Source organism: Centrocercus urophasianus, unplaced genomic scaffold, assembly GCF_019232065.1.
Source record: "Centrocercus urophasianus isolate 14NV4802_14NV808 unplaced genomic scaffold, USGS_Curo_1.0 seq_15, whole genome shotgun sequence".
In the NCBI taxonomy this organism is placed as follows: Eukaryota; Metazoa; Chordata; class Aves; order Galliformes; family Phasianidae; genus Centrocercus; species Centrocercus urophasianus.
Genome location: NW_024884697.1, coordinates 33291957 through 33302037, shown reverse-complemented (window position 1 = coordinate 33302037; position 10081 = coordinate 33291957). Strand labels below are relative to the sequence as shown.

The window sequence follows — 10081 nt, the reverse complement described above, 5'->3', positions numbered from 1 at the left end:
CTAAGATATTTTCTTTACCTGACCCACCATCGTTCCTGACAGATAGCCCTGGGAGTTTCTTTTTCCCTCTACTGCTATCCATAGTAGCCAGTGAACTACTTCATAGTATTTGAAGATAAGAATCAGAGTAAGTAAGTAAGAATCAGAGCTTTGAAAAATCTGGTGTGCTCTTATTTGCATAATGCCATAGTGCTTCATTACAACTGCCTGTTCTGCAAGGCTGGGCAGGCAACTGATGCTCTGCTGTCAGAGCAGCTCTTACCGTGTGGTACATTTTGTCAGCAAAGAGCTTCGTTGCCATCTGTTGCAAGTGGGAGCTCTGCTACGCGCTAGTCAACTGACTTTTAGCAGAGTTTGAAGCAAAACATAAATGAGAACAAAAAGTTCTAATTAGTATTTAAGTTGTTTTACTAATTAAGAAAACCACGGCAACCAACAGATTGTTTCAAACAGCAGCTTTCATTTGAAGCAACCTAAATAAATGCCCCAGCTCCAGCCATTGCTCAGACCTTTACAGATCTGCTGAGGAGTGGGGAAGGCTGTGGATCTGCCATTAACCCACTGGGCACAGCCAGCACTTCGGTGTGGATCCTATCTGGCTTTGAAACCCAGTAGGAAGGTGTTATCTCACGTGGCAGTGATCCCACTGGGAGCAGAAGCTGTAGAGAGGGTGTGGGGCTGGAATAAAAATACAACAAAGCACTCGTTTGCTTTGTAAATGTACTAATTACATTTCTTCTAACTTACCTTTCCTGCGGTAACTACAGTCATAAAATATGCAGGTTCTTGAAAGGGCCTCAAAGCTTTTCCTTTTAACTGTTATTTATGTCTGAGGTGTACACATATTATACGTGCGTACATATGTATATATATCAACACTGTTTGCTCAAGGTTTGTGTTTGTGTCCTGGGGTGTCTCCGGCCAATTGAAGCTGGATGGAAATGGCTGACAGGATCCAGAAAACCCATCCTTCTGGGATAATCCTATCTCTGGTCCCTTTCCAGGCTCATCACATACGCACAGGAGCGCACTTCCCATCCTGGGGCGTTGCGTGCCCAGCTCTCTGATGGAGATGGGGGATAAGCAGACTGCTCCTGTCCTGACAAGCATTGCTTGTGTCCTGCCAGGCCGTATGGGGCTGCGTGCTCCCTGAGGAGCGCTGTCATGAGCAGTGTGCAGTATGCTTCCAGGGGAAGCCGGCTCTGGCTAGTTTATCAGTTTTAGCTTACACAGTATGCAGCTAAAAACAGATAACGCAGGAAAACAGCATCCTAAGTGCTAGGCAGCAGTTGTTTTCTTTGGGACTCCTTTTGGCTCCATAAATCTTATGTTCTTGACAATAGCCCCAGTCCAACAGGAAGCTCGCTGGCTATGTTATTCTCCTGAGGATGGACAATTGCATCACTTAGGGCTGGAGAAGGGCTGGGGCTCGGGCTATTGGCTTCCTAGAGACAGATGCTAACTAGAAGGCCACTGTTAAGGAGATAGGAGCTGTGATCTTCTCTAGCACCATGTCGTACAGGGTAACTGAGCAGCTGAAGTCTTCTCCAGGAGCCTCAAAAGAAAATGCTGATGTATGGGCAGTGTCTGCGTGGAAGCACTTCACCTTGAATTTGTTGCTTCCTTTTAGAACATTTTTAATTACTGAAAATGATGTGAAATTTTTACGTGATGAGCCTTTACTTGGTAAATCAAGGTGCATGATGCTGAGGTTATTTCTTAAACTAAGTAACCGTGTACCACTGAATTTCAGATTATAAGCCAGCTTGCGTAATTCTGTTCCTAGTTAGAGTGGTTTTCTTCAATGTGCACTATGTCAGTAATTCCACTTTGCCATGCCACTGAGTCACTGCTGTGCAAGCACACCACATTAACAGGAAGCACAGAAGTTTCAGTTCACCTGATCTGACTCTTTGCGAGACACAGTTGGATATGTAGGTCACTATACAAAGTGACAGAGCATGTGCTTGATTTTACACCCTGAAGTAGGAGAACTGTTTGGTGGAAGGATGAGTAGTGGTACCTATGGAGGAATGGAGACGTGTGCACTGAGATGGATTCAGCACTCTTCTCCCATCCATGTAGGCTACATGATGGATCCACTGGGAAGTCCAACTAAAATTTTCTTCACGTTTTATTGGTGTCAACAACAGTTTGCAGAAGAAGAGCCAATAGGCTAACATCTATTGCACTTCCACTGGCTCCGTTAATTACTGTTTTCTTTTTCACCACGGAATCCTCCTGACACTGCAGTGGAAGTTACAGCATCAGTGATCCTGGGGTAGCAGTAGTACTATCAGAAACATCTGCATAGTGTCGTCTCAGCGTGACTTTGGGTGGCTTATCTTGGAGCTCCACTATGTCAGCGTTTCTGAGGTGACAAAAAAGGCTTTCATGCCAGGAAGGATTACCTGTTGTAGAATGTAATTGAAAATTGAGACCACAGTGAATTATTAGTTCTCGTCCACTTAGACTTTATACAAGATGAAATACCAATTTCACAATTTTTACTATATAAAATCCCTTACGTAATAGGTGCAGAGATTATGTAACAGAATTGAGTGAAGATCAGAAAAAGTGTTAGATGGAATACCAGATATACAAGCAAAAGTGTTACTGACAGAGGAAATATGTTACTCACTGTATAAAAGTGAGTAAGTGGTCATGGGAGGTATATGAATCGCACATCCTCTGGAAAATGCCTGAGTCAGTGGTATCTGCTCTGAGAACTGGCGCGTCCCCATACAGAGGTCTTGTCCGGATTCAAATAACGTTCCCAGGCAAAGCAATTTTAGTAATATAATCCTCCTTCCAACAAATTCTCTCTGTCTAATTCATCATTAGGCCTTTGATGAAGACAGGCAAAAATATGAATTTCAAATAATGCATGTACTCTATAAGAAGAATCAATTTTCATTACTGATGTTTTCATTGCTGGGCAGAGAACTGACTAAAATAAGGCTCCTCTGGAGATTTATCACCTTGATCCCCATTCCTCCTTCACCTCTGTTCAGTTCTGGTGAAGCCACATACGGAGTGCTATGCCCAGTTCTGTGCCTCCAGTACACTAGAGACATGGATGTGCTGGAGGGAGTCCAATGCACCACTGCTATGAAGAGAGGCCGAGAGGGCTGGAACTGTTCTGTCTGGAGAAGGAGATGATCGGGGGGACCTGATCAATGTGAAAAAATATCTGAAGGGAGGTGCAAAGAGAATGGAGCCAGGCTCTTTGCAGTGGTGCCCAGTGCAAGGACAAGAGGTATGAGCACAAACCTGAGCACAGGAGTTTGCCTCTGAACAGCAGGCAGCACTTCTGCGCTGTGAAGGTGAACGAGCACTGGCACAGGCTGCCCAGAGAGGTTTTGGAGTCTCCTCTTTGGAAATCTTCAGAACCCGCCTGGAGTGGACCTGGGCACCCTGTGCTGGTGGCCCTGCTGAGCAGGGAGTGGAGCAGATGGACCTAGAGGGTCTGGCCAGCCTCAGCCACTCTGTTGCTGTGATCTGAAATATTTTCAGAGTCTGCTTTACTTTTTTCCAACCTTGAAAGACTAAGAAAAATCTTAGCTTAGAAGAGCTTGCATAAAGTGCAGTGAATTAGCTCATTCATGAGATAGTGCATTTTAAAAGTATTTATCATAATAAAATAAAACTGTAATCCAAAATTGATTAAGTAAATAATGGAGCAAAGCAAAGGGGATGAGCGTGACCTGAAAGTTGGAGATAGATTCATAGAATCATAGAATGGCCTGGGTTGAAAAGAACCACAATGATCATCAAGTTTCAACCTCCCCTATGTGCTATGTGCAGGGTCACCAACCACCAGACCAGGCTGCCCAGAGCCACATCCAGCCTGGCCTTGAATGCCTCCAGGGATGGGGCATCCACAGCCTCCTTGGGCAACCTGTTCCAGTGCATCACCACCCATCCATTCACCAGTGTGTGAAAAACTTCCTCCTAACCTAAACCTCCCCTGTCTCAGTTTAAAATCATTCCCCCTTGTCCTATCACTATCCACCGTCATAAACAGTCCTACTCCCTCCTGTTTCTACACTCTCTTCAAGTATTGGAAGGCCACAATGAGGTCTCCCCCGAAACTTCTCCACATTAAACAAGCCCAATTCCCTCAAACTTTCCTCGTAGGAGAGGTGCTCCAGCCCTCTGATCACCTTAGTTGCCCTTCTCTGGACCTGTTCCAAGAGCTCTGCATCTTTCTTGAGCTCAGAGGTTTTGCCTGTTCAGTTTTGAGCACTTTGTCATCTGTGGTATATTTGTACAAATACTTACGAGAATTACATTCGTCAGGTGAAAGACCCAAAAGGACAACGCAGAGTCTTCAACATCTCTGCTCTTGACAATGTTTCCAGTCTGATGCTTGATCCTGAGGATGTTTCTAATAATACAGTGCAAACCCATCTAATTGAACATGTATTAAAGCTGAAGGAACCTCCTGCATGGCAGTGTGCTAGTGATACAGAGATTGAAGTATAACATGGAAGTACAGTATTGGTTATTCACCTGTGGCCTCATTCAAAGCAAGAAGGAAGTGCCTGTGGCTTTTGAGGTAGACGTGATGTAGGGTTCCAGTCCTCCTCAAAAAATCCTCTGTGTTCAATATGGGTCAAGAAGTCATTGTCGAGAATATTCAACCGCTATGGTTTCTTAATGAATTAGGGAAACTCCACATAATTACGCTTAAAATTATATTAGTGAGGTCAGTGGTAGGATAGATGCTTGGTTCTTGGAGAAGAAAATGCAATCTGTGAACAATTTCATAATTATTTTTGAAGTGATTATACTCAGAAATACAATGCAAAAGACACTTTATAGAAGAGGAGAGGCCTTTGTTCTTTTTGACTAGAAGAGAACCATAACACGTATGTTCTCTTATTAATTTTTTTATGTTCTCTTATTAGTTTTTTTAAACACTACTAGTAGCCTCAAATATTAAAAATAACATTAAACCTACAGAAAATCACAAAAAGAAAATGAAAATGGCCCCTCCTGGTGATATGGGAGGCCTATCTCCATTCCCAAACATCTTATCTTGACATACTAAGGGGAATAACTGCAGACATGACCATTGCTGTGCCCTAACTCAGAGGTACATCAAGAACCAGCAGTCAACTGGTGAAAAGTGGTCAGGAAACGTCCAACTGTTGACTGATGTGCAAGGAGAACCATGTGAACTGCTAAAATTAGTGTCCAGAAAGACTCTGAAAATTCATTTTTGGGCTTGGTCATATTCTCAGCAAGCTAGAAAGAGGGAAGCAATGTTGTTATAACCCACAAAGGCAAGCAAAAGATTAAGTAATGCAAAGGCTTTACAAATGTCATAAAAAAGAAGTTCATGAAGTGTGAATTAATTAGAACTTAATTTTCCTCTCGATGTCTGGAAAATAAAGGTGAGTATGAGCAGCAGAGATAAAGCAAACAAATGAAATAAGCACATTTTGCAAGTCTCAGAAGGAAGACAGCATGGCACAGCCAATGATGTTTGACTGAGAGATTTCCGAAAGCACAGATGGGAGAGAGGCTCATGAAGTATGACTTAATGCTTCCTCTGGAAATACATACATCCCAGTCTATGATTTGCAAATACTAGAGAAGCCAGATAGAACAGATCCTGTAATCACTGCATAAAAGAGGGCAGGAGGCAGATTCAGCATCTAATTCCTCATCCATCTGCCTGATGTTATTTAGATATCCATCACTGTGGGAATCCTGAGACCATGTGGTCCCCTCACTGCAATTTGAACAGATGTGTGTAGTACAGTGCGTGCTTGCTCAGGCCACAGACACTTTCCATGAGATCAGAACTACCAGAAGAGGTCAGGCAAAACTGGAACCAAGTCAAATGAGAGTGAGTGATCGGAGGGATGTGAGGTGCTATCTAGAAGTTCAGGAGGTCAGGATGTGGAGCAAGACGGGGGCTATTGCTCCCCTTGGAAAGGGTCAGAATTTCTGTTTGTGGTTTTTGTTCTGTGCGGGACATCTGAACTGCTGATGAACTGGTAGAGAAATGAGAGAAACCTAGCTTAGAATTCAAAGCAGGCCATGGTTATCAGATTGTGTTAGCCCTTGAAGAGGAGTTCATGGGAGTGCACTTCAGAGCCTGACCTTTTGAAACAGTCTCTGCCTGTATTTCTCCCAGTTTGTTCTTCACTTTCCAGTTTGCTCTCCACTGCCATTCTACCTATAATGCATCCTCCCATCTTCTTATTGACCTGCTCCTCCACTGGGCTTATTCACCTGGCAAATGACAATTTCACAGAACAGAGTTTATAAACATGTTCTTGAATAGTCTTTTGGTACATCTGACATATGAACTGTGTGGTCAGCATCCTGAATCCAGGCTTGCTGTTGGAAGCCAGGTATGAGAATGGGTGGGATACATTTGAGAGTCCTGCAAAGGGTCATGGTGATGGTGGCTCTGCTGGAAGCAGCTTCAGGGTGAGTAAGAGCAGCTCCAAAGGCTGTGGAGCCATGCAGAGATGAAATGGGATGTAACTGGGGTGACAGAGGCATGGAGAATTGAAGGATGTGAATGTGTCAGAAGAAGATAAAGTATAAGTGCATTGCCTCAGCTCTGGTTATTACCCCTGGTTGCAACCTGAAAAATGGATCATTTTTTGGAAAATGGGAATGTGAGGATAAGGAATGTGATGAATTCAGTGTTGGTCCTATACAGTTTCTGATGTCCCAGAGAGAAACGCAGTGATGAGCAGACAGCCCATGGCTCCAGTGCAGCCCAGTGTGGGAAGGGATTTTTGGGGGTAAGAACCACACCTGGTCAGAGTGCTCAAGGTCAGGAGAGATCTCTGACCATTTGTGTTCACCCATCAGCTCCAGTGGGTCACTAGTCTTATACTACAGATGAACATAAATATATGATGTTATTTGCCATGGAATTGCCAGTGCAGTCAGTGTGGCACAATCAGGACAGAAGGCACAGATCTATGAACTTCTCAGATGTTTTTATGAGAAAAGGATGCAAGATCCCAGTCCCAATAAAAGCCCCTGCTTTGTCCCTGCATTAAAAGTTGGTTTACTTTATAAGAACCTGAAGATTACAATTGCCTTGAAGTTGTATTTGTGGGTTTTGTAGTGGTTAGGAAGTTCTCAGAAGAAGATACAGGAAAGTAAGAGACTTGCTGATGTCATTTTTAATTCACCACCAATACTCCCCCCCCAAAAAAGCTGAGAGATGTTGATAGCCCTATATAAGGCGCACCTCACCTTCTTCAGAGCACATCTAGAATCACAGCAAAGGTAAGGCTTACAGCCTGTGTGCCTCTCTCCCTTTGCCCTTGCTCTCTCTCCCTGATGCTAACACTGTTCTCTCTCATCAGTGCTGAGTGCTGTAACTGCAGCCTCTGGGACAGACGTGAGCCATGGCCACCCTGCACACCCTGACCAGGAGCTTCTCAGTATGGGTCATTTTCTGCTGCTGTTGCTGTCTCCCTCTTCTTCTCACCAGTCCCCTGCCTCCAAAAGGGACAGGGGTGGCTTCCAATGCCCATCAAGCCTGCAGTCTCAGAAAGATCAACTTCCAGCAGCCCTACATCAGGAATCGCACCTACACCTTGGCTGAAATGGTATGGTTACCCACTTTCCCTTCATGGCAACACATGAGGACCTCCTTCTGTGCCCTGGTTTCTTACCTTCATCATTTCTCTCTCCTTCATCTGCAGTTCTCCAGAAAGAAACCCACAGACATTTGCAGTAAGACAGAAGTTGTCATGAGGAATAGTCCCATTGCCCACCGGTGGTGTGGCCAAGGGAACTGCTCTGCTCCTCTGGAGTGGCTGCTGCTACACAGGGACAGCTGTGAGACATGATCTTTAGTTACTCTTGTTCTCAGAGCTGGGCATGTCTGGCTTTCCAGCTCTATGCCTGGACAGGTTTCTTGGCCATCTCTACCATGTGTGGATCCCCCTCACATACACCTTTGAGGGCTGCACTGTGGGAGACAATGCAGCACTGCGGGAGATGCTGAGGATGGCCACCCGCAGATCTGGTTTAGTCATCATAACCACTATGACCTCTGATGTTTACAAGAGGGACAGGAATTCAGATTTCTGCTTATTTACTTTCCTGTGACCTTGATTCTTATGCAGTTCTGGAGAGAAACAGCTGAAATTTCCAAGCTTATCTTCCTGTACCTTATCTACCTGCTTATAGTGTCCATTTCTTTTTGTCACTGGAACTGTTAATGATGAATCCTCAGGGTTCACTGTTAATCCTCACCTGACGTTTCCTTTTTTTTCCCCTCAGGCCAGGGTCTCAGATCAAGACACTGACAATAGATTTATTGGTCAGCAAATCTATGTCAACATCAGGGTGAGTCTCCCAGCTAGAGACAGATCCCATGTCCTTCTGCAGCACTCACTGGCCTCTTTCCACAACTTAACATGACCTCTTACTTTCATGCGTAGGAGAACAACCGCTGCTACATGATGAAGAGAATTACAGAGATCATATTGAAGGACGTCCTCCTCACAGAGACCAAGGAGCGGTACCCGTATGCTGAGGATGTGGCACAGTTTCTGGCATCCCTGACCTCAGAGCTGAGCAGATGTGTAAGTGGTACTGTGTTTCTTTCCCCTGGCTGTGATTCTTGTCACTACTCCCGAATCTCAGATAGTTGTAAACAGTGGCAAGAGGCAGTGATATGAAAGGAAACCTCAGATCTAAGATATCAAACTAGAGGTTGATAAAAACGTATGAAAAAGGGGAAAAAAAGAAAAGAAAAAAAAAAAAGCAGCATATTGTCACATGCAGCTGTCAATGTTACCTCTGGATATTTTCTCTTTTTTAGAAATACTCAGGAAACAGAGAGCATATTGAAAAGAACCTGGAAGAAATGAAGAGCAAAATGAAAGAGGTATATTTTCCCCCTATTTTTAAAAAGTGCAGTTCAAAACTCCAGTTGTTTAGCTAAATTAAAGCTGACAAAGTTTTGAAGCGAGCTCTGGAATTTATGTAAGAGGTGAAGTTTGCAGGGATGTTAAAGAGGGGACGAGTGATGTTTCCAGTTCCAGAGTTTCTTCATTTGTGGTGTTAACTCTCTGCATGTCTTGTAGTAACTAGCCCCTAGAAATTGAGTTGCAAGTCACTGTGTATACTAGACTGGATCTGAATGAACTAGTTTATATTTTATGATGTTACGACTTTAACAGAACTGCTTATGAGAAAGGAGAGTAAGTTCTCTATGCAGCTTCCTCAATGAGACTAATTTTAATCTTCTGAGAAATGTAGAAATTTTAAAACCTGTGTTCTGCTCTTTTCTAGTTGGGAGAGAATGGAAAGAACAAAGCCATTGGAGAACTGGATTTACTGTTTGACTACATAGAGAATGCTTGTACTGATGCCCCAAAGAAGGGAGGGAACAAGAAGAAAAACTGAAAAAAAAAACAGATTAGTCTTGAAGGAATGTCTCCAAAAGCTCTTACTACTACCCAAATTGATAAACTACTGTGGAAAAAATCCCGCCCATAACTGCAGTACATTTTTTAATCTGTACCAGAAATAGCAAACCAGGTGGGCACAGATGGATACGTATTGCTGCCTTCTTTGAAAACGAAGACTGCAGAGCAGTGCTTTTGGTCCCACTTCAGTGTTGCACACTGGTTACTTTCAAAAGCATGCTCCTATCCTTCTCACCCGCACTGGAATAAGACAACTCTTTCTGTATTTCATAGGCTGAGATTTGACACCTCTGAGTCAGCTTTGGCCAAGGTAGGCAGTGCTCCGTAGCCAGGAAGTTTTCAGCCTTTGACTTCAAAATCTCTCTTGTGTATGTTGCCCTCTTCTGACCTTTACCTGAAAAGCTGGAACTTTAGACATTCGTAAATTAGTTTTGTTGCTCATATTTAATAGTAACTTATTTTAAGGTAATAATTTTGTATTAATTATACAGTACTTGTATTTATACAGATTAATTAAAACATAGCCACAGGAATGTATTTATGGAGACCAGAGGCTTCAGAGTGAACTTTAAAATTAAAACTGCCGTGTAATATTTATGTGCAGATGGATTGTTTATAAATGCTTATTTTTTAATTTATTATAATAAATATAT

The 10081-nt window shown here is 43.3% G+C and overlaps 1 protein-coding gene across 1 annotated transcript; it reads left to right on the top strand.

The window, feature by feature from the left end:
- The first annotated feature begins 7355 nt into the window (after positions 1 to 7355).
- On the top strand, positions 7356 to 9498 carry IL22 (interleukin 22). The gene is made up of 5 exons (XM_042816216.1): positions 7356 to 7595; positions 8275 to 8340; positions 8436 to 8579; positions 8819 to 8884; positions 9292 to 9498. The coding sequence occupies exons 1-5, from the start codon at positions 7392 to 7394 to the stop codon at positions 9403 to 9405; spliced, it is 594 nt and encodes a 197-aa protein (XP_042672150.1). The 5' UTR covers positions 7356 to 7391; the 3' UTR covers positions 9406 to 9498.
- Positions 9499 to 10081: the final 583 nt, after the last annotated feature.